This window comes from Perognathus longimembris, chromosome 14, assembly GCF_023159225.1.
Source record: "Perognathus longimembris pacificus isolate PPM17 chromosome 14, ASM2315922v1, whole genome shotgun sequence".
Taxonomy (NCBI): domain Eukaryota; kingdom Metazoa; phylum Chordata; class Mammalia; order Rodentia; family Heteromyidae; genus Perognathus; species Perognathus longimembris.
In genome coordinates, this window is record NC_063174.1 from 43,687,251 (window position 1) to 43,714,542 (window position 27,292).

Sequence of the window (27,292 nt, forward strand, 5' to 3'; positions counted from 1 at the left end):
GAACTGGGGACTCATTCCCTACCTAGAGTTGGCCACACTACTGGTGCCCTAAGCCCTCTGATGCCCCGCCCCCTCTGACACCTTGCGCCCCCCCACCCCCCGAAATGTGGAAGGAGCTGAGGGTAGCCCACCTTGTTCAGTGACTCACAGCAGCAGATATCCAAGAGAGACGGGGAGGGGAGGGGGAGTTACCAGGGCTCATGCTAACCTGGCAAAGGGCAGCTGTGGGCCCTTTCTTGTTGGCTTCTATGCCCCCATCCTCAGCTGACTGGGGGGTCCGGGAGATTTCTGGCAGGTCTTGGGAATCAAGATGTGTCTGGAATGTTCTGGCTCACCTCTGTGCAGAAGCAGGGCAGAAGAGCCCAGCTATAGAGGAGGGAGAGAAGGAGCCTGCCACACCGGGACACCTTCTTCTCTGGAGGTAAGTGTGCACACATTTGCACCCTGAGCCCTGTCTTCCCCAACCTTCTCCCCAAGCTCCCTGAGCACAGCTGGGACCCTGACATCACCCAGAGGCAGCGTCTGGTGGGCCCGTGCACTCGCCCAGTGTGGGCAGAGGCAGAAGCAGGATGAGGGGCCGCAGAGGCGGGGCGTCCACATCAGTACTCTTTGGCCTCCTGCAGCTGGATGAGATATTCGTCTTCCGGGGGGTTGTCAGCACAGGCTTGGCCATTGTTGGGGGGCCGCACAGTGTGGTATCGGCTCCAGTCCCCCTTACACAGGATCCAGGGCAGCGTGTCCACCTTGAAGTGCAGTTCGGGTGAGAAGTCGGTGCTGATGAGGTCGGGGGCACCTGCGCCCTTGCCGCGAGTCAGCAGCCGGCCGCGCTCGTCATAGCAGCAGTGCTGGGCGGCCAGCGTGCTGCTGTCCCGGCTCAGCTCGGAGCGCAGGCAGGAGCGCGCCGTGGGCTGGTAGATGTCCAGGCGCTCACGGGGCCCGCTGGCATCCCGCCACTGGAAGCTGCGGCCCTGCGGCTCATCCCGCAGGCTCACCGCCCTGTACACAGCCTCCTGCGGGTACACACAGGGGCAGCTGGGCAGGTCCCGAAGCATCTGGCTCAAGTACTTGGACAGGAAATCGCTCTTGCAGTTCAGCCATTTCTCACAGCTGTCCACCTCTGCAGAAAAAAAAAAAAAAAAAAAGCCAGGAGGTCAGGTCAGGGTACAAGGCTGACCTGTGGAGGGAGGGGGGAGGGCAATGGTGGGCAAAGGCATGGCTGTTGGGGGGGGGGAGGACTGGGAAGGAGGATGACTCAGAGCAGGAGCAGAAGAATCCAGACCAGATGTGGGGGGCACACAAGGGCTGCCACATCATCTAAGCACCAGAAAGAAGGGGTTGCTCAAAATGAACTGGGGGATGGGGACAAGATTCTGTGATCCATCGTGGGAAGGGGCTGGGGTCAGGGAGGTGGAGACAGAGGCACTGGGTCTTTTGCGTTTGCTTTGTTTTGTTGGTTTTTCTCATGCAAGGCGGGCGCTCTACCCACTCGAGAGCCACGCTTCCACTTCCTGCTTATTTTGATCTTTTCTACCCTGTCTGACTTCAAACTGGGATCGTCAGATCTCAGCCCCCGGAAGCTAGGATGATAGGCAGCTCCCAGCTGGAGGAAGTGTTTTGTTTTTGTATTCTTTAAATATAATTTTATTATTTTTTTCTTTAAATCTTTTTAATGTTATTATAAAGGTGATGTACAGAAGGGTTACAGTTTTGTAAGTCGGGTAGGGGTAGCGGTTTTTAACCAAGGACTTGTTTCCTTTTGTTGGGTGCTGGTCTTGGGGATTGAACTCAGGGCCTGGGTGCTGTTCCTGAGCTTTTGTGCTCAAGGCTAACACTCTACCACTTTGAGCCACAGCTCCATTTTCAGCCTTTTGGTAGTTAAAAATCAGAGTCTTGTGGGCTTTCCTGCCTAGCCTGGCTTTGAACCACGATCCTCAGATCTCAGCCTCTTGAGTAGCTAGGATTGCAGGCGTAAGCCACTAATGCCTGAAGTGTTTCCATATTTTAAACACTGGTCGATTCTTATCTGCATTTCTCTGGCCTTGGAACCTCAATGAGGCAGTCTGCCACAGGACAGCCTGTTGGCTTTCTCTGCTGCCTCCACATCCCCTCTCTCTTCCAGAGAAAATGTGGTCCCAGATTCTGGACACACAGGACAAACTAACCCTACCTCCTGGCTTGGAGAACCTTTGAGGGCCTGCTTTGCAATACTGTGCTCATGTTGGTCGTGTGTGTCACTGAGGAACTTGAGCTCTTTGACTGCAGACCTGTTCACTAGGAATGTTGGCCCCAGCACAGAGCCAGGTGCATGTGATGGGCAAAAAGGGCTAAGAAAGCACTCGCTGTGGGAAGCACCACTTCACCTGTGAGATGGGGCTGCCTGACCAGGAGACACAGCCTTGGAGTGCCTGGTAGAAGCATGGTCCACTCCCTGCTTGCCTAGCAAGCACAGCCTTACAGTTCCGTACCCTGACCCTGCAGGAATCTACCAAGAGTGTCCATCCTGTGGCCAGAGAAGCTATCCCTCCACCCCATGATCTCCTGGCTCTGTGATGCCCATCATGACTTTTTCCTAACAGGGAGCATAGGACTGGGAAGGGCCAACAGATCTGGCCTGGAAATTAAGGCCCCTTCCAGGGGATGTTGGGCCCCCAGCTGGAGGCCAGGATTCCACAATGCAGTTACATACAATTCTCCTGAGAGAGGAGCTCTTCTGCATGGCTGGGCTTCCATCCCCCACTTACCTGGGTCAAACATATCCGTAGCATTGTGGGCCAGGGGCAGCCACCCCTCACCGGGGAAGTCCAAGGTGTCCTCATCCTTGGTGCCTTTGGGAAGAGAGGAGGCCAGGCTGGTGGCACCACACTCCTGATGGGGAAGCCCAGCCCTCACCAGGCTCCGGGTGCCCACAACAGCTGGGAGGGGCCTGGGACAGGACCATCACATTTGTGAGCTTCCTGCATCTCGTCTCCCCCAGCCCATCACTCCCACGAGGGTCCCACCCTCCCACTCCCCAAAGGTCCAAGCCCGGAGACTAAGCTCCATTTGCCATGCCTGTGCAGGGGCAGGGGCGTGTCTCACCAGGACAGGGAGGCAGGTCGCAGACACGGGACTCAGTGGTAGTGCAGGCATAGCCGCAGGACCGAGTCCGCCGCTGGCTGCCGCCGCTGCAGCTCCCACTGCAAGGAGACCAGGGGCTCCACTCCTCCTGGGGCTCATAGTCTGCGCCAAGGCAGGGAGCCGGGGTGAGTGCACTCAGCCTATAAGGCACACTGATCCAAGTTAGCAAAAGCACCCCTTTCTGAGCTGGATGCAGCCTTGTCCGGACTCCTAGCCCAGTACATGAAAGCATAGGCTGCCTTTCAACCGGAACTGCTCCCTTGACTGGGTACCTTGTATAGAGAACAGCCTGTGCAGATGTATTAGATGGTCAAATGCATCAAAGGGCTTTTTGGAGACCATACAAACCCCAACCATTCACTTAATGCCAGCATAGCAATGAATAAGAAAAGCTTTCTAGAGCTGGGAGCCCCTGACCATTATCAGTGTGACCCTGGGCAAGTCCTATTATATCCTACCTAGATGTTTGGTTTTGTTTTGTGCTGGTGCTGGGGCTTGAACTCAGGGCCTGGGCACTGTCTTTGAGCTTTTTTTGCTCAAGGCTAGTGCTCTATCACTTGAGTCACAGCTCTACTTCTGGGTTTTTTTGGTAGTTAATTGGAGATTAGAGTCTCACAGACTTGCCTTCTTAGGTTGGTTTTTTCCTCAAATCTCAACCTCCTGAGTAGCTAGGATTACAAGCATGAGCCATAGGTGCACAGCTCCTAGCTAGAGTTTTTATGTCAATCTAAAACCAAGGCTGACAATACTTCCCTGGTACTGGGCTTATTAAAGAGTGAGCTGTCCATGTTAGGGCATCACTCCTGATCTGGGAAAGCTCAAACATACTGTGTCTAAGCCTGCTGTCCTCAGGCTGAACAGGGCCCAGGGCCTTGGGGCTCAGTGCTGGAGCCTGGCATCCTGCTTCCTGGTAGGCCACAGAGGGTGAGCAGGCAGCAAGAGTTGGAAGACAGTGGATGAGAGAAAAGCTAAAAGTTGTGATATTACTTTGGAAAATCTGGAAGAGCTTGTGATGATTTAGTCTCGGTCACAGACACATTAGCCCAATGATAAGACCTCAGGGCTCCTGGGAAAATAGCTACAATGGTATATAAACCATGTCTGCACCCAGAGGAAGCCAGAACAACAATATGCAAAAATAATTGAGTTGTTTGTGCTCTGTTATCTTTTTTCTAATAAAAATAATAACGAGCCAGGCAATCATTCTATAATGAGCTCATTATAGAATGTGGCTCATTCTATAATGAAGTGGCGCATGCCTATAATCCTAGCTACTCAGGAGGCTGAGATCTGAGGATCACAGTTCAAAGCCAGCTGGGGAAGAAAGATCCCCAGGGAAAGGGAAGAAAGGAGACTCTTATCTCCAATTAAGCACTCAAAAACTGGGAAGTGGCACTATGACTCAACTAGTAGAGCGATACCCTTGAACACAAAGAGGCTCAGGGACAGCATCCAGGCCCTGAGTTCAAGCCCCATAACCGACAAAAAATAAAATAATAATAATGAATTGGGTGCTAGAGGCTCAGCCCTGTAATCCTGTCTACGTAGAAGAATGAGATCTGAGGATCAAGGTTTGAAGCTAGCCCAAGCATGAAAGTCCATGAAACTCTTAGCTCCAATTAACCAGCAAAGAGCCAGAAGTAGAGCTGTAGCTCAAGTGGTAGAGCCCTTTCCTGCCTGGAGAGAAAAATCTAAGGCAGAGTGTCCTGGCCCTAAGTTCAAAATAAAATAATAAAATAAAATAGTCACACGTTGGTTACCACATGCTGGCATTTCATGTGGATCAAATCATTTAATACAGCCCTGGTAAAGGCTGTTCCAGTCTCTGTTCATAGAAGAAGGACCTGAGACACAGACTAGTTAACTAACTTTCTTTTGTTTGTTTTTGTTTTTTTGTTTGTTTGTTTGTTTGTTTTGCCAGTCCTGGGGCTTGAAATAGGGGCCTAAGCACTGTCCCTGGCTTCCTTTTGCTCAAGGCTAGCACTCTGTCAACTTGAGCCACAGTGCCAATTCTGGCCTTTTTCTATATATGTGGTGCTGGGGAATCGAACCCAGGGCTTCATGTATACGAGGCAAGCACTCTTGCCACTAGGCCATGTTCCCAGCCCCTTAACTAACTTTCTTAAAGTCCTTCAGCTTCAGGCTTCAAACCCACATAGTGTGAATGACATGGAATGTGAGTACGTTGGAGTGTTATAGATAGGATTGCATAATGTTTATCTGTATCTTTGGCTTAGAGGATCTGAGGGTTGCTGGGGGTGGCGGTGGTGGTGTCAAAGCTTGTTGGAAAAAAAATACCTTGGCAAGAGCCTGGTATTGTCACTTTTAAGCTGATGACGGTGAGTCCCTAGCCTCCCCAGCTCTTTCTGTCTGGGAACCTTTCACCTCCCTTCCCACCCCTCACCCCCCATTTCCACTTAGGACGTAGAGGGCGCAGCCTGTGATGCCAGCCCAGGGGCACTCACCATAGCTGTTGGGCTCATTGAAGTCCCAGCCTCCAGGACCAAGCCAGCTGTCTGTGGCTCCACTGGACCAGGCCTCCTCCTCTTCATCGTTGTCATCCTCATCTTCACTCTCACCATACTCTACAGGGTAATCCTCCTCTTCTTCCTCTTCCTCTGACTCCTCCTCTTCCCCTGGGGCGTGGCTAGGACCCCCTTCCTCACCTTCCTGGTAGCCCCAGAAAAGGGGCCAGAAGGGGAGCCAGCTAGGGGTACCCTGGGGCCAGCGATTGCTAGACTCAGCCAGCAGGTCCATCTCCACCTCAGCCTGGGCATCCTCCACAACCTCAATTGTTACCTGCAGGGAGAATGCCAGGGAGAGCTCAGAGCAAGACCCAAGGATAGGACCAAGGATGGGACCAGAAGCCCAAAGACCATCCTTGCCTCCCCTCTCTCTATTTTCTCTCATTGGCCTAGGCATCTCAGGGCACCTGGGACACACTTTGAGGATCTGTCCTGCATTAAGAATTAAGAAGAGCCGGGGCTGGGAATATGGCCTAGTGGCAAGAGTGCTTGCCTCCTACACATGAAGCTCTCGGTTCGATTCCCCAGCACCACATATATGGAAAACGGCCAGAAGGGGCGCTATGGCTCAGGTGGCAGAGTGCTAGCCTTGAGCAAAAAGAAGCCAGGGATGGTGCTCAGGCCCTGAGTCCAAGGCCCAGGACTGGCCAAAAAAAAAAAAAAAAAAGATTTAAGAAGAGCCATCTGCTGGTGGCTCTTGCCAGTAATCCTAGCAACTCGGGAGGCTGAGATCTGAGGATAGCAGTTTGAAGCCAGCCCAAGCAGGAAAGTCTGTGAGACTCTTATCTCCAATAAACTTCCCAAAAGTAGGAAGTGGAGGTGTGGCTTAAATGGTAGGGTGCAAGCCTTGAGCAAGAAAACTCAGGGACAACACCCAGGCCCTGAGTTCAAGCCCCAGGACTAGTGCATAACACACATGAGTCTACACATGTCCACACACAAAGGATTAATCTAGGGGCTGGGAATATGGCCTAGTGGTAGAGTGCTCGCCTCGTATACATGAAACTCTGGGTTCAATTCCTCAGCACCACATATATAGAAAATGGCCAGAAGTGGCGCTGTGGCTCAAGTGGTAGAGTGCTAGCCTTGAGCAAAAAGAAGCCAGGGACAGTGCTCAGACCCTGAGTTCATGGCCTAGGACTGGCAAAAAAAAAAAAAACAACCAAAGGATTAATCTAATTCCCAGACCCACATATGGACTGTGGTGAGGACAGCCATAGAAAGTTAGTATGTGGCTAAGACCTAATAATTTACAAGAAACTGGTTTGAATTCCAGCTTTGCCACATGTAGGCCGCCTAGCCTCAGGGACCAGGAACAGCACTGAGCCTGCCATGTCACATCCCCATGTGGCCTCCAGAGGAGCTCTCGCCCCACACTAACCTAATAAAGGAAAAAAGTCATCAGCCAAGCACAGGTAGCTCACACCTGTAACCCTAGCTACTCAAGAGCTTTAGACCTGGAGAACTGAAGTTCAGAGTCAGACTGGGCAGAAAGTCCATGAGACTCCACATGCAACTAACTAACAAAATGCTGGGACTGGAGCTAGAGCCCCAACATGAACATAAAAGCTGAGCAAGGGAAAAATGAGGGCGGAGGTAACAAGTTTGATAAGAAATGTACTCACTGCCTTACATATGAAATTGTAACCCCTCTGTACATCACTTTGACAATAAAAAAGGAGGCTGGGAACATGGCATAGTGGTAGAGTGCATGTATGAAGCCCTGGGTTCGATTCCTCAGCACCACATAAACAGAAAAGGCCAGAAGGGGGGCTGGGGATTTGGCCTAGTGGCAAGAGTGCTTGCCTCAAATACATGAAGCCCTAGGTTCGATTCTCCAGTACCACATATACAAAAAAAATGGCCAGAAGTGGCGCTGTGGCTCAAGTGGCAGAGTGCTAGCCTTGAGCAAAAAGAAGCCAGGGACAGTGCTCAGGCCATGAGTTCAAGCCCTCAGGACTGGCCAAAAAAAAAAAAAAAAGAAAGAAAAAAGGTGAGCAAGGGAGTTCAAGCCCTGGTATAGGCTATCTTATGTGTGTGTATGTGTGTGTGTGTATGTGTGTGTGTGTGTACATGTATGCATATGTATATATATGTATGAATGATAAAGCAATTTTAGAATGTTATCTTTTATTATATATTTATTATTACATATATAATATATGATAAAGCAACTTTAGAATATTCTATACTCTTTCCTCCCTCTTTTGGTGAGGGTGTTTTGCAAACTGTAGGTGCTACACAAACAAGCGGAATTATCCTCAACAAATATGGATTGGCAGTGGGCTCCCGGGGTGGACGTCTACTGGGCCCATCTCCATTTTTCTCCTGGAAAGATCAGATGGGGTGCCTCCAGGCCCCCGCCTACCTCATCCTAAATTGAACCACTCCTCTAGGCCTACAGGAAGGACTGGGTCGAATGGGTACAGACCTGTAGTTTTTCCAGAAGGCCCCCTCCCCCACATCCGGGTCACCCTGCAGTTGATGAAGCATTTGTCCTTCATTCAGTGCTCATAACAATAGTGTTGTTTGTCCCTTGCTGTGGCTCAGGGGTCAAGGCTTGGAGACCACACCTGTCCAAGGTTGGCATCTAGAAAATGAGGGGCAGGTACGTGTCCCACATTCCCTGGGAGAGCACAGTGAAGAATCCTTCATCTTCACAAGGACCTTCCAAGGAAAAAGTAAGGGACTGAGCTACCAGCCCAGCTCCTCTCCAGCGTTCACTGAGACAAAGTACCTCTGTAGTCTCACCTGGATGTTGGGGTTCGGGGCACTCAAGTCTGTGTTGGCCAATCCTGGCAGTTTCTGCAACTCCAGCAGCAAAGGGGTAGCTTTCAGGGCCCCAGGAGGGGTGGCCATGCCCGGGGTCAGGGCCACTGGATCAGGGAGGGTCTGGCACCTGTGCTGGCATGGCCCTGCCTGGACGTGGTTTCTGGGGAGATCTGGGGTCTCCTCCTCTTTTCCAGAAGAGTCAGGACTGAGGGTAGCTGAGGCCTGGGGAGAGAGGGAATGTGGGTAACTGAAATCAGGGTCCACCCCATGTGGATCAGAAGAGTCAGGTCACGGGAGTCGAGAGCTCTGACGGTGCCATCTGCTCACCCTGTGACTCAAGCCCACCTTGCGTGTTATGTAGGGATGAGAACCTAAGCACTGCCTTCATGGCCTCTGAGGATGTATGGGTGGATAGTGAACCCAGTCCACAAAGAGCTTTGACAATTGATTCCAAGGTGAAGCAAAGTCCAAACTTCTCACAGATGATGAAAGGAAAGTAGTTCCAACATGCTGTCTGCAGATGATCTGCCTCAAAACCTTTGCCCCCACCTACCTCTACATCCGGGTCCTCGCAAGTCAGAGTGGGAAGATTTCCAGGGATGCTGCTGATCTTACAGAAGACGGGCTGTGGGGCTGGCCCTTCCCCTCACCTCAGCCTGCTCCTCAGCCACTTGTCCTTTTGGGGGCTGGTTCCTTAGCATTTCCAATCTTAGTTACCTTCCTCTTCCTGCCCACCTAGAGCCTGGTTCTCTTCCTTTACCAGGCTGTTTGTTTGGCTGGCTATTGGCCAGTTCATCGCTCTGCCCCATGAAGGCCTTGGCCTTGACCCTTCCAGTCATAGCCCTGAGACAGGGTGGTAAAGTGTTTTTTGTTTTTTTTAAAGCTGCTGGGTGCTGGTGGTTTATGCCTGTAATCCTAGCTACTCAGGGGGCTGAGATCTGAGGACTGTGGTTCAAAGCCAACCCAGGAAATGCCGGAAAGTCTATGAGATGCGAACCTTCAAATAACCACTGGAAAGCCAGAAGCGGAGCTGTGGTTCAAAGTGGTAGAATGATAGCCTTGATCAGAAAAGCTCAGGAACAGTACCCAGGATCAAAGTTCAAGCCCCATGACCGACCAAGGCGGGGGGGGGGGGGAGATGCTTTTAGAGAATCAGAGTCAGATAAGCCTGAGGGCCAGTGTCAGCTGGACCCTCAACTTGATGACTTCCTTCTATGAAAACTGAGAATGACAATTCCTATCTGGAAGGGATGTTGGAATTTTAGTTATCAAACATGTGGATAGTGTTTACTGTGCACCAGGCACTATTCTAAACATTCATCTCATCCGATAGCACTCACATGTCAGTGCTACCTGCCATTCTCAATTTATACAATGGCAACTAAGGCACAGAGAGAGCAAGTAGTCTCCCAGGCACGCTCGGCCCGGGTCTAGGCCCTTAACCATTGTGCTATATGACTACAAGCAAGCCCGAGTAGCCCGAGTACTGACAGTCTGCACACTTCCCAAACTAGGCTGCTCCATCTGTCTCTGCCTCTTTCTCTGTTGATCTCCCTGCATAGAACACATGGTCCCAGGACAGCGCTGGGCCCTGTGATTCTGGGTCCCTGGATTTGTTTGTTTGTTTGGTATGCTAAGTTAAAGCTCTTGGCATCCCCAGAGGAGGAGAGGAGTAAAGAAGAAACAGAGGCCACAGGAAGGCCGCTCTTGTCCACTTCCTCCAAAGCTCCAGCTGCTCTGGGATCTTCGCCATTCAGAAGTCACAACCAGGCAGCCCTCAGGCAGTTGATCTGTGCTGGTAAAGTGGTGGTTCCCACCTGGGAACACAGGCTAAAAGTCCTGTGGCAGGTGTGGCTGTCACAGCAGGAAGGGGTTTCTAGGAAGTCCTGGTGGGCAGAGGCAGGGAATACAGCCATGTGCCAGCAGAAGCCATGCAAGCTGCAGGTATGAAACCTTGCTGGAGTCCACTGCTTTCTCACATAGGGTACATCACCTTGTGAGCTTCCTCACCTGCAAAATGGGGATGGTGATAGGGAAGAACCGCTCTCCAGGAGATGCCCAGAACGTTCTATTCCAGCTTCTCCTTTTCCTGTTGCTCTGTCAACTCATAGAAGGCAGGGGCCCCAAGATCCAGCCATCCAGGCTACCCTTCCTCCCTGGAGCACCTATGTGCACACATACATGCCACCCCTAGCCCCAGGTGTGACTAGACTATCCTGACCCTGGTATCTGAAGGAAGCACAGGAGTACCCTGCTCCCCACACACCTTAATGCATTGCCCTGCCCAACTGCTAACCTGCTCAGCCCCTGCAGCTGCCCCTGGGCCCCAGGAGTCAGGAATTCATTCCACTATTGGAATCCAGCTGCTGTGCAGGCCAGCACCTCTGCCCCTTGCCCTCCAGCTCAAGGCCCAAGCCCATCCCCATAGAGAGAAGCTGTGTGCTCAGTAGCTCAGTGCCCTCCAGAGACAGCAGAAGATCCAGCCTTCACAGCAACTGTCATTCAGCCCAGGACCGGGACCCCAGGACAGGAAGTAGGGTGGGACTTCCCTCCTGAATAGCACACTATTCTAGACCATCAGGAAGACCTCCAAGGCAGGCAGGGCCAGCCTCATGGAGTGTTCTTCCAGTGCCTGCCCAAGGCCCCACTTGGTTGCCATGTTGAAATACACATCTTCATTCTGCAGTGGGCTCTACTCTCTACAGCCAGTCCAGCTGAGCACCCCACAGAACCTGAATCCTCCTGGCTACCCTTTGGACAGATCGTAGCATCATCCTTATTCATAGATGAAGTGCCAAGGATCAAAGTGGTGAAGTAAGTTGTCTGGGTCACACAGCTAGGGCTGGAGAGGGGATTTGAAGCAGCAGGTCTAGTTAACCTGTTTCTTGCTAACTGTAGGCGAGGAGGGGCAGCACCTTTTAGTTTGCTGCCTGATACTCTTATTTCATTTTATTTTTGGTGCCAGTACTGGCTCTTGAAATCAAGGCCTGGTCACTGCTCCTTAGCTTTTATGCTCAAGGCTAGCACTCTACCAGTTGAACCATAGCTCCACATTTTTTTTTTCTTTTTAATGGTTATTGGGAGATAAGTGTCCCATGAATTTTCCTACTTGGGCTACCTTTGGACCTTGATCATCAGATCTCAGCCTCTTGAGTAGCTAGGATTACAGGTGTCAGCTTGTTAGCCTGCCACTCCTTGGTGCTGACTGAAAAAACACTACAATAAGATAACCCCACTAGACTTGACATCCATTTTCCCTTTTGATCTCCTTACCAGCTTTTTTTTTTTTTTTTTGCCAGTCCTGGGCCTTGGACTCAGGGCCTGAGCACTGTCCCTGGCTTCTTTTTTTGCTCAAGGCTAGCACTCTGCCACTTGAGCCACAGCGCCACTTCTGACCATTTTCTGTGTATGTGGCGCTGGGGAATAGAACCCAGGGCTTCATGTATATGAGGCAAGCGCTCTTGCCACTAGGCTATATCCCTAGCCCCTCCTTACCAGCTTGGAAGAGGAGAAGAGGGAACCAGTCTGAGATTTCTTTCCTTCCTTCCTTCCTTCCTTCCTTCCTTCTTCCTTCCTTCCTTCCTTCCTTCCTTCTTTCTTTCTTTCTTTCTTTCTTTCTTTCTTTCTTTCTTTCTTTCTTTCTTTCTTTCTTTCTTTCTTTCTTTCTTTCTTTCTTTCTTTCCCAATCTTGGGGCTTGAACTCAGGGCCTGAGCACTGTCCCTGGCTTCTTTTTGCTCAAGGCTGGCACTCTGCCACTTGAGCCACAGCGCCACTTCTGGCTTTTTCTATATATGTGGTGCTGAGGAATCGAACCCAGGGCTTCATGCATGCAAGGCAAGCACTCTACCATTAGGCCATGTTCCTAGCCCCCAGCCTGAGATTTCTGAGACCCAGAGTGGTTGGGGCCTCACCACGGAGCAGCCATCCAGCCCCCATTCCCGCCCTCTCTCCCTCAACCGGCTCTCCTGTGCTTCCCTCCCCCATCCTCTCTCCCAGTGAGAATGAGAGGAGAGAAGCAAGGTCCGGAGAGGTGAGTAGCAGGCTGAGGCTACCAAGCAAGGCCAAGGCTTCGCTTCACAATGGCTCAGGATCTTGCTCCCTCTCTGACACTGGCTGGGACAGAAAGCTCCATCGCAATAAAGCCAACCTTCAGGAAAGTACCTGCTCCTCGTGTCATCCACCAGGCAGGAGAGATCTTCAAGCCCTTGGCTTTCCTGCCCTCCCAGGCCTATGTTTCCATTCAGCCCTCCTTCCTCTGACCAAGCCTTTTTCTTTTTTCTTCAATTGGAGATTAGGGTCTCACATATTTTCCTGCCCAGGCTGGCATTGAACCATGGTCCTCAGATCTCAGCCTCCTGAGCAGCTAGGATTACAAGTGTGAGCCACCACTGCCCAGCTCTGACCTAGTCTTTCTCTCTCAGTTCATGCCTCATGGCCATGAGATTCCGGCTGCTGGAGAAGGAGCTTCCTACCCCATGCCCTGCTGGGACCCTTGCTAGGGGGCACACCTTACAACCTGGAAGAGCTTGCCCCTTCCAGTTCTCTCTTGCCTAGTTTAAACCCCCACTGCCAAGACCCTCAACACTCTAAGATCTTCCTTGCTCAGTGACTGACACCATCAAGTGTCCAAGGGGCTCAAAGGAGAGAAAGCTGGGTCTGGACCTGGCTGTCCATGAACTAAACCTGGGTTAGTTATTAGACCTTCTGTTGGCTTCCTCACCCCTCAGGGGACCATAACGAGATGTGGTAAGGCACACAAAATGCCTGGCATGGTGCTGATCCCAGTGGAACCTAGGGCAGAGCTGAGTCTATCTTCGTCCATCCCACAGACTGCCTGGCCCCTTCCCCTGCTAGTGACAATGCCTTCCCTGGGTCCAGCATTCCCTTTCCCAGCACTCTACCAGGACGACCACACTCTACTTCCATTTTACTGTGGGAGTAAACTGAGGCACCGTGATGGGCCTACTAAGAGTGTAACACCATTTGTGAAGTTAAGGCTCATTTTTTAAGGACTTTAGATATGCAGCCTGGGGCAAGTAAGGTAGCTCTGCACCCCCCGGCCCCGAGGCTTTTGTTTTTGAGATAGGGCCTTACTTGCTGCCCAGCAAGGTGCTTGAGCCATTACCTACCTCTTTCAGGCTTCCTGTTGTAATAAGTTGACAAGTTAACATGGGGTCTCCCCCAGGAACATTTCTCTGCATCTGTGGTCCTCCTGATCTCAGCTCCCACATAGCTGGTATAATAGGTACACACCACTGTGCCCAGCTATTGGTTGAGAAGAGGTCTTGTAGACAGATAGACAGACAGATGCCCAGGCTGGCCTTGAACCTCAAAGCTCCTACTCTCAGCCTACCAAGTTGTTAGGGTTACAGACATGAGCCATTCCTGTTCAATCCCAGTCTAGTGCTTATAATGATACATCTGGCTCTGGGTCTCCATTTCCATTTATCTTCTCTGGGCCTTGACTTTTTTTTCCTATCTGGAAAGAGGGTGACGCCTGTGTCAAATGGTGTGGCAATTGTCTGATATCGAAGGGGCAGAGAACAGAGAATCTGTGATTTTAAATCATCATAGGAGACCTGGGGTGAGGACAATGGGGCAAAAGTCTAAGACGCTTCTTAGGGAGGCAGAAACGTTATCTACAATGCAACTGGTCCCCTTCTTTCCTGGCCTCTGGGGGACCCTGGCAGCCCAGCACTAACAGTCTAGCACTCATCTCCTGGTGACGTCCCTGTGTCTTCATCTCACAAATGGGCAGAATTCTGGCTTCCCAGGAACATCTCTGGGCACAAATAGGACCTAGGGGCCCAGACCACCAGGCCCTCAGGCCCGCTACTGCCTTTGCCTCCCTGAAGGCCTCAATGGCTGAGCTTCAGTGACTGGAAAGCCGATTTGACAGAGCATGCTTACTCTCTCAGCTTTCCTCAATTCATCCTGCCAAGAGCTCACATCCTTCATTCACTGACAGGAGTTAAGGGGCTGCTCCAGGGGACCAATCGATCCTTTGGAGGTGCAGCAGTCCCACGCAGCCACGGCACTAATCTAAAGCTCTCACCCGGCGGCTCCAGTCCAAGCCAGCCAGCCTGCCTGCCCCAGACACCAGGCGTGGCTGCAGGTGGGGCTCGCTCAGGGCGAGCAAGGTGCCGGGAAGCCCGACCACCCTGTCGGCCCACGTTGCTCCACAGCACAGTGTAAACTTTTCCTCCCAGTCTAGTCCACTGCCGCTTGGCCACGAGTTCGCGAGCACGCGCGGGAATTGGGGACGGGGAATTGGGGACCCCTGGTGGAGTCTCGGCGTCCTTGGCTGTCGCCGGGCGCCTAAGGGGCGCTGGTTGGTTGGGGTCCCTCTGGCCGGCCCAGTCCCTCACCCTCGAGAGAGATCTGGCCACGTCCCCGCAACCCTCGGCGCTCACCTCCTCCAGGCTCGCGTGGCTCCTGGGCTGGGGCTCCGGCCCCCGCGGCTTCCTCACGGGGAGTCCCCGGCCCGCGTCCAGCAGCGCCGCCACGACCATCGCGCCAAGCAGAAGCCGACGCATCGCGGTCCTGGCCGAAGCTGCTCTGGGAGCCTCCGCCTTGCTCTCTCGGGAGCCTGTTCGCGCCCCGCCTCGCCGCCTCCAGGGGCGGGAGCGCGCAAGGATCTGGCGGGCGGGGGGCAGGGGGGAAGCGGGGACCTGGTGAGGGGCGCGCGGATTCTGGGGGCGCGCGGGGACCTGGCGAGGGGCGCCCGGGGAGGAGTGTCCCGGGCGCGCGCGCGGGGGGAACCTGGCGAAGGGCGCGCGGGGGCTTCGGGGGCGCGCAGGGACCTGGGAGGAGCCTGCGGGGGGGGGGGCGCGGGCTCTGGGGGCGCACGGGGACCTGGCGAGGGGCGCCCGGGGGGTATGGGCGCGCGCGCGCGGGGAACCTGGCTAAAGGCGCGCAGGGACCTGGGAGGAGCCTGTGGGGGGGGGGGGCGCGGGCTCTGGGGGCGCACGGGGACCTGACGAGGGGCGCCCAGGGGGTATGGGCGCGCGCGCGCGGGGAACCTGGCGAGGGGCCCGCGGGGCGGGGGGACGCGGGCTCTGGGGGCGCACGGGAACCTGGCGAGGGGCGCCCGGGGGGCATGGGTGCGCGCGCGCGGGGATTCCGGGGGCACGCAGGGATCTGGCGAGGGGCGCTCGGGGGACACGGGTACGCGCGGGGGGAATCCTGGCGAAGGGCCCGCAGGAGTCAGTCACGGGGGCGCGCGGCGGGGGCTCGCGGATCGCCCGCCCGCGGGGTCGGGCGCCAGCTCGGCACTGGGGGTCAGCGCGCGGCGGTGTCCCCCGCCTTCCCGGACGGGGCCCCTCGGCGCTCGCAGACGCCTACCGGCCCGGCGGGCCGCCTCCTTTGATCTGGCCGCCTCCCCGCCCCGCCGTCCCAGCCGCTGTCGCCGTCGCGGCCCGAGCGAATTCCTGCCGGGGGAAGCGACCGCCCGCACCCCTGCGCGGTGCGGTGACTCCCGCGGAGAGGGCAGGAGAGGGGAGGGGATCCGCCCCCACCCGCACTCCGCGACGACCGGCGGGGCCTCGCGGGGACGCCGGGCCCTCGGGCGAGCACCGCGGGGACCGCTAGGTGGGTCGGCTCGGAGGAGCGGGAGCGCGTCCCGTCCCGCGAGGCTCCCACGGCGCCGTTCCGGAGTCCGCCCAGCACCTCACACCGGGAGCCGAGGCTCCGCCGTCCGGATGGAGTCGGGGGGATGGGAGTGCCCGGGGCGCCAGGACACCTGTCCGGCCACGCGGAGCGCCCGGCCCTCCGTCCTGAGGATCCGCGCGACAGCCGGCCTTCCTCTGGCAAAACCTGGCACGGAGCGGGAGCGAGGGGCAGTGCCAGGCCGAGCGGGCCCGTGGGGTGGGGCCTGGCAGGCCGGGATGGCCGGCGGGCCCGGAGGGAGCCCGGTGCGGTGAGGTGTGGCGTCTTCGCCCGTCACCACGTCTCCACGGCACTGGGTCCCGGGGCCGATCCTGAGAGTTGAATACTGGCAGTTCCCTATGGTGGTTCTGGCCAAGAAGGTGTTGATCCACGGTAAGCACGCAGATGGCAGCTGAAATGCCAGCACCTGCTATACGTTGTTGCCGTTAAACGAGGTTAAACGCAAGACCAACATGTTTGTGTGTGTGTGTGTGTTGGGACTTGCACTCAGGGTCTGGGCACCATCCCCGAGCTTTTTGTGCTCAAGGCTAGTGCACTTGAGCCACAGCACCACTTCTATGGTTAATTGGAGATAATTTCATAGACTTTCCCACTTTTATCAGCTAGATGGCTTCTCATGGACATTTTGCCTAAGCTGGCCAGACACTATAGTATATTTCTCTCAATCCCCAGCCCTCAAATGACTAGGATTATAGGCATGAGATGCAGCACTCAGGGTGTGTGTGTGTGTGTGTGTGTGTGTGTGTTCTGGTCATGGGCTTGAACTCAGGGCTAGGGGGCTCTCCCTGAATTTCTTTTATTCAAGGCTAAGTGCTCTACTACTTGAGCTTCAGGTCTACTTCCAGCTTTTTTGGTAATTTATTGCATACCACCATACAGGACCTGTGATGTGGACTGGGATGTAGCTCAGTGGCAAAACGCTTGCCTAGCAAGTGCAACGTCCTGGGTTCGATCCCCAGTACCAAAAAAAAAAAAAAAAAAAAGAAAAAGAAAAGACAGGACCTGTGATGTGTATGATGGAGTGGGGCTTCTAAGGTTTTATTGTGATGGCTGATGAACACTTTTCTTCACAGGCTAACTAGTCTTTCTTTGAAATGTTTATTCAAATCTTTTCATATTTTTGTACTGGCGTTTGAACTGGTAACCACATATTTGCTTAATAAGCACTCTACTTCTGGGACTTGCTTTTAAGTCTTCATTTTGCTTATTTGTTTTGTTTTTGTTGCCAGTCCTGGGGCATGGACTCAGGGCCTGAGCACTGTCCCTGGCTTCTTTTTGCTCAAGGCTAGCACTCTGCCACTTGAGCCACAGCGCCCCTTCTGGCCATTTTCTATATATGTGGTGCTGGGGAATCGAACCCATGTATAGGAGTCAAGCACTCTTGCCACTAGGCCATATTCCCAGCCCCTAAGTCTTCATTTTGATCTTAACATCTTTTTTTCCTTTGGCAGTGTCAAGGCGTTGTGCTTACTAGGCAGGCATTCTACCACTGAGCCACACTTCCAGCCCTTCTCCCCACGCCCCCTTATAAGTCAGGCTTTGTCATAAGAAACCATTGTCTAGCTGGGTGCTGGTTGGCTCACACCGATAATCCTAGCTACTCATGAGGTTGATCTGAGTTCTGAAGTTCAAAGCTAGTCCTAGCCTGGGCATTAAAGTCCGTGAGACTCTTATCTCCAATAAACTACCCTGAAAAAGCCAAAAGTGGCGCTGTGGCTCAAGTAGTAGAACATTAGCCTTGAGCAAAAAGGCCCCAGGATGCACACACACACACACACACACACAAAACCATTGTCTAACCTAACACCAGATTTCCAGCACACTTAAACTGCATTGCTTGCAATGAATTACCTTTGAACTTTGGTTGAAAACCAAGCGCCTATTGTGTGAAGTGTTTCACTGACTCTCAGGGCCACCCTGCCGCCAAGAGCACCACGTCCTGGTTTCTGCAGTTTTACAGACCATCTTTTTGTTTGTTTGCTTTTTGTGTGTGTGTGTGTGTGTGTGTGTGTGTGTGTGTGTGTATGTGTGTTTGCCATTCCTGGGCCTTGGACTCAGGGCCTGAGCACTGTCCCTGGCTTCTTTTTGCTCAAGGCTAGCGCTCTACCACTTGAGTCACAGCGCCACTTCTGGCCATTTTCTGTATATGTGGTGCTGGGGAATCGAACCCAGGGCTTCATGTATATGAGGCAAACGCTCTTGCCACTAGGCTATATCCCCAACCCCTTTACAGACCGTCTTAAGGAAATGAACTCCTCTATGTTAGGACTCTATTCTAGGTGCTAGGCATTTCCATACCAATGTTCTCAACTTGCCAGTGTCTACAAGGAAGCATGCAAGTGGCCATCTTGCTCAGACCAGTGAGAAGCGCCCCCACTAAGCCCCTCAGCGTACTGGGCTGTCTCCACCTCTGCACACCACACAGACACACGCTTTGCAGTCTGTAAGCAGACATGGACATCCACTCATACTTGTTTGCTGGACAGCGAGGCCTTCACCAGTTGTTTCACTGCTGTTACTGGCAATGCATGGGCCAGAGACAGTACTCAGTTTTTTGTTTTTTTTTAAGACATTCCTCCCCTGACAAGAGAGGTCCTTGGAAGATTTATGTACACAGTTACATGGGAGCTCAGTATTTATTTTCATTGATTTATTTTGGTGCCGGTACTGGGGGTTGAACTCAGGGCCTAGATGCTGTACCTTAAATTTTTCCACTCAAAGCTGGTGCTCTACCACTTAGGCCACATCCCCACTTCAGGCGTTTTGCTGGTTAGTTGGAGATGAGTGTCAGGGCTGGCTTTGAATGGAGATCCTCAGATCTCAGTCTTCCGAGTAGCTAGGATTACAGGCAGGAATCACTGTTGCCTGCTAGCATTCAATATTTAGTGACTGAATGAATATAGGCAGAAGCATCTTTCTGAATATTTTATTAGGGCAAGATGGTATTTGCATGAAATGATTCAGTCATCTCAAGTAAGTTCCACTTAGTTGTGTTTACTTGCCACACCAACAGACCTGCCCCGCAAAGCAGTGTACAGCTTTGTCGTCATCCAGTAGAAAGAATGTGAATTCATTACCCAGCAAAATGGCAAGGGAAGGGAGAAAGAATGACATTTTAACACATTACTAAAATTAGAAGTTTTTATTTACACTTCCCCATTTCTCATACCCCCAGATTTTAGGCCATTACAATGGAAAGAGGGCATCATCACAGCGCACCCTGCGGAATTCAGTATACAGTAACGTGGTCAGTGGAAAAATATGGACCAACAACAGAACATGGGTCAGCTCTCCCACGAGCACCGCCCCCTCTCCTCCCCTTCTCTTGTTAGCTGCTTTTAGACAGACAGGGATCATCAAGACCATGGGCATGCTGCGTGGACTGACAGGGTGACTTATGGCCAGTTGTGTGTGCTGAGCAGAACGAACCAGCAAGGAGGCTCCTACCAACCTCAACCACCCAGGAATGATCCTGGGATAAGAAGGCTTGGGGACAAGACAAGTCACCACTTCACCTTTGTTGGTGGCATGTCCCATCTCGGATTTGCCTATGCCAAGCTTCCAAGCTTTGCATAGGAAACCTGTGAACTGTGATGGAAAAGGCAGAGCGTGAGTGGAGTCTCCCCGTGCACAGACGAACTCACGAACTCACTTAGCTACGTGCTAACGTGGCAACGAAGCAGACCTGCACTTGGAAGCACTTCAGGACACAGGTCTTCTTTGTACCTTTCATTCAACCTTCCCATCACTGCCCTGAAGGAACAGAGCTTCGGGTATGGCTTCCCTAAGGACAGGAACTGCAGCATGGGAGTCACTGCATTCTTTATGGTCAGGTTGTTGTGATTCATCATACCAGAAAGAATAACAGTTTAAGGCCACTTATCATGTGTCCTATATCGTAAACAAAACCTTGTCCACAGCTCCATGCCAACCCAAGCCACTCTCGGGTGGATGGTGGATATGAAGCGTCCAACTTCACCAAAGAGGACAAGAAGAATCATTTGCAGTGGAGGGGTTATACTGGCTCCCTTTGATTCTCCCTTAGGAAAGACTCGATCCGTGGCAAAAGCTGTGTGGAAAATAGAAGACACTAGAAACGACAAAAGGATTCTGTGCAGAAGTAAAGCAAAGGGGCCTTGCATGTTTCCTGTGTGGTGGTGGTGTTGGTGAACTAGGCTTCTGACTGGGCTATTTGGCTGGACACATGGCACTGGGCTAGCAGCCAGAGCCCATATTTCATGTGGATAAAGCAGAGGAGAAGGGGCAAGCTTGTACACATGGAAGGTATTTTGATTAGCCAGCTTAATGGATTAAGATGGCAGCTGGCTCTGAGCTTCCAGTTAAGTAGGTAGCAGGGATCTATAAGTTCTGAGGCTGAGAAAAATCTACAGATTCTCAGCTATAATGGGAGGAATCCTTGATTTTCATATCTCCCTCTTCATAATCCCCACCTGTGTGAAACACTCAACAGTTCTTGATCTAAGTGTAGGAAATCAGAAAGGAAAACCACTCTGCTTTCTTACCATATAGTTGATACAAACAGACATGCAAGCCAACAACACTAAGAGTGGAAAGGCACCTTGGGAATTAGGTCATAGCAACATAACCCAGGCTGGCTATGAACTGAAGATCCTCCTATCTCAGCCTCCTGAGTGCTGGGAATACAGGCAGATACCACACTCAGCTCATAGCAATTCGTAACAGTTGGCGTTTAGATTTTTCTAGGTAGTTTTGCTACAATGTTACAGATTCTTACAAAGTAAAAATTAGCCAGATTTTCTTTCTTCACTGATTTGAAAAAGAGGAAAAACAGGGAGCTAGTGGAAGATATAATCATTTTTTCCATTCCTCTGAGAATTTAGGAAAATCTCTCCCAGTGAGTCATTGTTCCTCCAATTTTCCACCAGTAGGTAGGAAGCACAACATAATATACACTAGATAATTTAGCTAGACTGTACCCATTATGAGAAACTTAGATCCTAGACCCCCCTTAAGGGGGTAGCAATAAAGTTCTCTGAAATTTCTTACTGAAATGTATGGCTGAGTGCAAAAGGAGACCCAGGCTGTCCGAGATAGTGATCTCCACCGAATGCCAGTTTTCTCTGGAGCTAAACTTGTAGGAAAAAAACAAACATTAAAAAAAACAACAACAAAAAAACCCCAAACTGGAAAACATAGGAAGGCCCAATGAAGAAGGGATACAGAGACAAATCACTGTGAGAATGCTCAACTTCCTGGTCTCTGAAAGGGGATTGGGGCAAACACAAAGACCTTAGTGTTCATGTAGGATGCTCCTGTTCATCTTCTGTGACAGGTGGGCGCGCTGGTGGCTCTCATCTGTAGTCCTAGCTACTCAGAAAGCTGAGATTTGTGGATCTTAGTTTGAAGCTAGCCTGGGCAGAAAAGTCCACATTTCAAAAATAACTAGCAAAACCCTGGGCCAGAGGTGTAGTTCAAGTGGTAGAGGATCAGCTGGGCAAGCCAGCCAAATAAGTGCAAGTCTCAAGTTCAAACACTGATATGGGGGGAAAAAGTGACTTACGAGAACCAAGTGCTGGATTCTTCAGCAACTTAAGGGTTCTGCAGACTAGAATTTCTTTTGAAAAAGGGATTTAAAAAATTGAAAGCAAAGAAAAAGGTTGTAGGAAAGTGAAAGTGCTACGAAGTCATCCTGATCCTGCTAGGTGAAAGCTTTTAAAATAAAGATGGTTGGAGAAACTGGTCCTGATGCTTGATGCCCTCTGGCTTCTGATGTGACCGACTGAAAGAGGTCTGATAAGCCTGAAATGAATAATAGCAATGCCAAATAAAAAAGGATGAGAAAAAGTATAAGGATTAGGCACACCTCTACTGGCTGACTCCAATGATCAACTTTGGAAGGAATGGTTAACCACACCCGTTTGAATCCCTTGCGGCCAGGAGCCAGGCCATTGTATACTTGGTACTAAACTATTCCTATGTCCCACCTTTCACCTCACTCCCAGTGACTATACTTCCATACAAGTGTACTTCCCCCAAGAACTTAAGACAAACCATGACATCTATGCTACGACTTAAGACTCTACAGTTAAATTCTAGTTTCAGGAATAGATAACTAGCCTTGTATAATGTGCACATACATCTGGTCTTCTATAAAGTGCAGGGATCCTGAAAAGATCACTGGAGTTTTGTCTCTTCAAAATGCAGTTTGAAACTTAACTGTTTATTTATCCTGAAATAATTGCACCAATAATTAAAATATGAATTTAAAATGTCTATACTGGCAACTTAATTTGCAGTGACTTTATGCAAACCATAATAAAAAGACTAGCAGGCATGTTAATTGCTTCAGGTCTGTGACTTTCATAAGCCTCATCCCTATACCATTAAGCAGTAACTATAGTGCCAAAGCAAGGAGGCATTACAGGAGGTTCTATAGGAGGGAACTGGGTGGACAGGGCAGGCCAACAATACCTTGAGTTCACAGCACTTCATGCTAAATACAGTCCCTGCATCTTACCATGGTTCTTTCATTTGCCCTTTTTGTCTTTAAAATGATATGCGCCAGGCACTGGTGGCTCACACCTGTGATCTTAGCTACTCAGGAGGCTGAGGTCTGAGAGTCATGGTTCAAAGCCAGCTGGGGCAGCAAAGTCCGTGAGACTCTTATCTCCAATTAACTACCAGAAAACCAGAAATGGTGCTGTGGCTCAAAGTGGCACAGTGCTAGCTTTGAGTAAAGAGCTCAGGGACAGCCCCCAGGCCCTGAGTTCAAGCCCCACAACCGACAAAAAAAGGAAAAAGATATGAAATCCTGGACTATCTCAAGGGCTTAGAGCTTTCAGATGCTGAGAGTGACCAAAGAGAATGATATGCAGAGAGTGAAAACAAAACTTCCCAAAGAGCTGTACAGTTCAAAAGTTCCACTCTGTGTGCCTGCATTAATGTTCACAAAATGCCCAGGGGGATCTGAATCGGGAATCTTCAGCAAGAAGAACAATTTCAAAAGACAGATACACATGCAAAACCACTTCCAAACAGTCCTTTCATTCTGTTCCTAGCCCTCCCCATACAGTACTTGATAGTTACTAAAAAGACAAGTTCATCTTGGATGCAACAATAACGCCAAAAGTTCTCTTCATTTAAGCTTTGGTCGAAAGGAAAACTAATTTTTAAATGGTGATCTTCAAATACATTCTTTGGTCAAGCAATATAAAGCTTTGTGAAAGAAGTTCCTTTTCCATGAAAACAAAGGCCAAAACAGAAAAGATTCCAGTTTAAGAGACAGGTAATCAGAATTTCTCACAAAGAAATATGTGTATGTATCTGTCTATATACACATGTGTATATACAAATGCATGTGTACATGTACGTTCATACGTATGTGCGTATGTATGTATAATAGAAACACGTGGAGAACTTTGGCCAGATGTCAGGTTACAATGGTCTTAGGACATCAAGAATAGAAGAACTAGCATTCAGAAGAGTACTGTTTAGGTGGGTCAGCTTCCCAAAGGGCTGTAACTTTAATCTTGAAACAAGAACATGGTAAGTGACTTCTGAGCAGACTGACTGACATTCTCCTTTATCAGATTAAATCCTAACCTGAGCCCAGCCAGAGAATGTCATTATTCTGAAAAGCAGAAAGAAACCCAACCTTAGACATTCTGCAAGTCACTGATTCTCTCCACAGTGCCCGGCCCCTTCCCCCACAGGAGAGCCCATTACCTACAGAGTGGCTTTAACTCTGATAATGGTGGCAGGTGAGCTGTCTTTACCACCCACAGCCGACCCGGGTAGGATTTGGGTGCTTCTCAATGCCTAAGTTTTAAGTAGGAGGCAGGAGTTATCTGGGTTGGAGTTTGGGACAAGCCTAGACTTTGAATCTCTGAAGTACTTGACAGTGAAGGACGAAATTATTTGGTGACAGAACAAAACGTGGAGGAAGACCAAAAGACTTGGGAGGTCCCTGGCCCAGGGGTCACGCGAGTCTTTCAGCAGTGCTAGCCTTTACCGCTTTGCTTACAAGGCTAACATGAGAGTGGAGGGAGAAAAGTACTTTGGCTGATGACTTGACTGGTTAAGGAAGGATTCCAGGCTGGGCAGCCTCTGAGACCCGGGAGGGGGGAAGGAAGCAGAAGGCACTTGCTCCCCAGGGAGAGGGCCAGTAAGTCTGGAGGCTGAGAGCCAGGGCTGGCAGTGGGTCCTGGGGAATGCCTGTGTGCTTAGCCAAACAGGCTGGGGTCGGTGTGATTTCACAAGTAGAATAATTATAAAATAAAATAGTTTTTTAATGGCCACAGTCACCTCTTTTTTCTTTTCTTTTCTTTTCTTTTCTTTTTAAAGGTGAGAATCGGCAAAGGAAGGGTGTAAAGCAGTTTTTTTTTTAGTTTTTTTTTGTTTTTTACTATTTACAAAATGCCATTAGATTGGAGGTGGCCACCTTCAGTAGTTGAGGAAATGTCCTTCACGTGAGGTGGTCGCAGAAGTGTGATCCTAGAACTGGCTCAGAAAGGCCACACACTGTCCGGGCTTGGAAAGTCCCTGCAGGGAGCACCAGAAAGGCTCAATCTTCGGTCTCCTCGTACGTCGTCTCATCAAAGGGCCTGTCTAGAAGAGGCACCAACCGATGACGGGAATACTTCAGCTGCAGCAGGTCCCCAACTTCGTCTATCTCCTTTAAAGCCTAACATATAGGAGGAAAGACAGAGGTCAGTCTGGGCCAGCAAGAGACAGGCTGCCTGATGCTTTGTTGGGTTCAAACTACTGTACAGGTCGTTTGTTGGTTTGTACTCAGATCATACTTCATAATGGTGGTAGAAAATGCTGCTTCTGACCAAGGCCTCGCGCCAGTCAAAATGAATTGCAAGACACAGGATAAAGGGTCTAATTCATCAAGGTGTAATCGGCGTGGTAGAAAAGGGAAGATGCTGCCTGAGTGTGATTCCCTAAATCTCCCCTACATTGCACAGATTCGTTCAATCTTGCCAGGCACTGATGGCTCACTCATATAATCCTAACTGCCTGGGAGGCAGACAGTGGCGGGATCGTGGTTCTAGACTACTACAAAGAAGTTTACAAGACTCTATCTCAAAAGTAAACAGCACAAAGCAAGGCTAGAGGCCTGGCTCAAGGGATAAGGCACCAGTCACGAAAGCATGAGGTTTTGAGTTCACCCCCCATCACCATCGAAGAAAAACTTGGCAATCACATATACAATTCTGTATAAAAATGTTCACTTCATATTTCAGAATTGATTACCAGTTTAAAGACATGCTTTCCTGTTTTTTAATTTTAAAAATCAGTGTTTGCGATGGAATTTTACTCATCCATTCGAAAGAATATTATGTCATTTGCAGGAAAATGGATGGACCTACAAAAAATCATGTTAAGTGAGGTAAGCCAAGCTCAGAGAGACAAACAGTGCATGTTTTCTCTCATATGTGGAAGCCAGATCCATATTACAACTGGACATGATGATTTACAAAGGACTCTCGGCATTCACACACAGTGAGACTAAAGGAAGATACTCTTAAGGGAGGAATCCGACTCCTCTGAACATGTAAAATATTATTCATTGAAACAAATTCCAGGAAATGGAAACATGTTTTTTTGTTGTTGTTGGTAGATTTTTCTTTTTTCTTTTCTGGTGGGGGTGGGAAGCAAAGGAGAGGCATAGAGAAGGAGAGAGGAAGGATGAATAAATGCAGTCATGGTATTCCGTATACACTAGGTGGATAATGAACTATGTAGCTTGTGGGCAGGGATGTGAGGGGCAAACTCAAAGAGAAGGTAGGGGTGACATTGTCCAAAAAAGAAATGTACTCATTACCTGAAATGGTAATCCCTCTGTACAACACCTTAATAATAACAATAAAATTATATTTAAAAAATCAGTGTTTAGGCTGGGAATGTGCTTGGTAGTAGAGTGCTTGCCTAGCATGCATGAAGTCCTGGGTTCGATTCCTCAGCACCACATAAACAGAAAAAGCCAGAAGTGGCGCTGTGGCTCAAGTGGTAGAGCGCTAGACTTGAGTACAGAGAGGCTCACAGACAGATCCTAGGCCCTGAGTTCAAGCCCCTGGTCTGGCAAATAAATAAATAAAATAAAAAAAAAGTTGTGTTGGAAGAAATAGGAAAAACTACCAACAACATTCCTTATGCATTGTAACACAAGAAAAAGCATTTTTCATTCCAGAATGTGAAAGGCATAAAGCAATTAAGAGCTGGACTTCAGTATGCTATCAGAGCAGTGGTGCTATTGAAATGGTTGATCAGAAACTCCGTGTGGGGGCTGGGGATATAGCCTAGTGGCAAGAGTGCCTGCCTCGGATACACGAGGCCCTAGGTTCGATTCCCCAGCACCACATATACAGAAAACGGCCAGAAGCGGCGCTGTGGCTCAAGTGGCAGAGTGCTAGCCTTGAGCGGGAAGAAGCCAGGGACAGTGCTCAGGCCCTGAGTCCAAGGCCCACAACTGGCCAAAAAAAAAAAAAAAAAAAAAAAAAGAAACTCCGTGTGGAACCAATTTAAGCCTGAATGCTAGCTGGAAAAACCCATTAGTCACTTAGTCCCCTCATCTCTGACATAGGATTTATTAATTTAGAACAAAATTCCACATGGCAGATGGTCATACCTATTATCCTAGCTACGCAGGAGGTAGTGGTCTGGGGATCAAGGTGTGAGGCCAATTCAGGCAGAAAGGAACATGAGACTCCATCTCCAAAATAAACAGCCAAAAACTAGATTGGAGTTATGGTAGAGCCGTGAGTGAGCAAGCTGAGTGAGCAAAAGCCACCAGTGGAAACAATGGACGTTACACATCGCTCTTGGTGTGAAGAATTTCTTAGTAAGGGGAACATCCAGCAAGAGGTTTGGGAATGGCCTGAGCAAGCTTCCTTTATGTGCAGAGGTGACAAGAAAGTAACTGTCAGCCAGTCAAGGAGGAGAGAAGGCTCAAGAATGTCGGCCTAACATATAAAAGCAAGCTCAGAAGCAGCTGGAGTAGAAAGAGAGCTCTGCAGCTGCAGAATCCATAGCAAGGGGGAGAGTGGTACAGGATGAACTGGAGCGGTGCATGGTAGCATTCCTGTAATCTCAGCACTCAAGGGCCAGGGGAAGAAGTAGGAAGATGAGTTCAAAGCCAATCTGGGTTACACTGTGAGTTCCAGATTAGCCTGAGCCATGCAGAAAATTCAAAAGCGAATGTAACTAAGATGGAAGCGGATTT

The 27,292-nt window shown here is 50.4% G+C and overlaps 2 protein-coding genes across 2 annotated transcripts in view; both read right to left on the bottom strand.

The window, feature by feature from the left end:
* Positions 1-303: 303 nt before the first annotated feature.
* Positions 304-14,951, bottom strand: Ism2 (isthmin 2). The gene is made up of 6 exons (XM_048362011.1): positions 14,863-14,951; positions 8,394-8,661; positions 5,583-5,916; positions 3,079-3,219; positions 2,742-2,825; positions 304-1,117 (listed from the first exon to the last, which is right to left on the bottom strand). Exons 1-6 carry the CDS (start codon positions 14,949-14,951, stop codon positions 600-602), a joined length of 1,434 nt encoding a protein of 477 aa, XP_048217968.1. The 3' UTR covers positions 304-599.
* A 9,496-nt stretch (positions 14,952-24,447) lies between these two features.
* Positions 24,448-27,292, bottom strand: part of Sptlc2 (serine palmitoyltransferase long chain base subunit 2) — a 107,140-nt gene continuing 104,295 nt past the window's right edge. Inside the window, exon 12 of the mRNA XM_048362975.1 lies at positions 24,448-24,748. Within this exon, the coding sequence (XP_048218932.1) occupies positions 24,629-24,748 (120 nt within the window). The 3' untranslated portion in view covers positions 24,448-24,628. The remainder of the gene's footprint in view (positions 24,749-27,292) is intronic.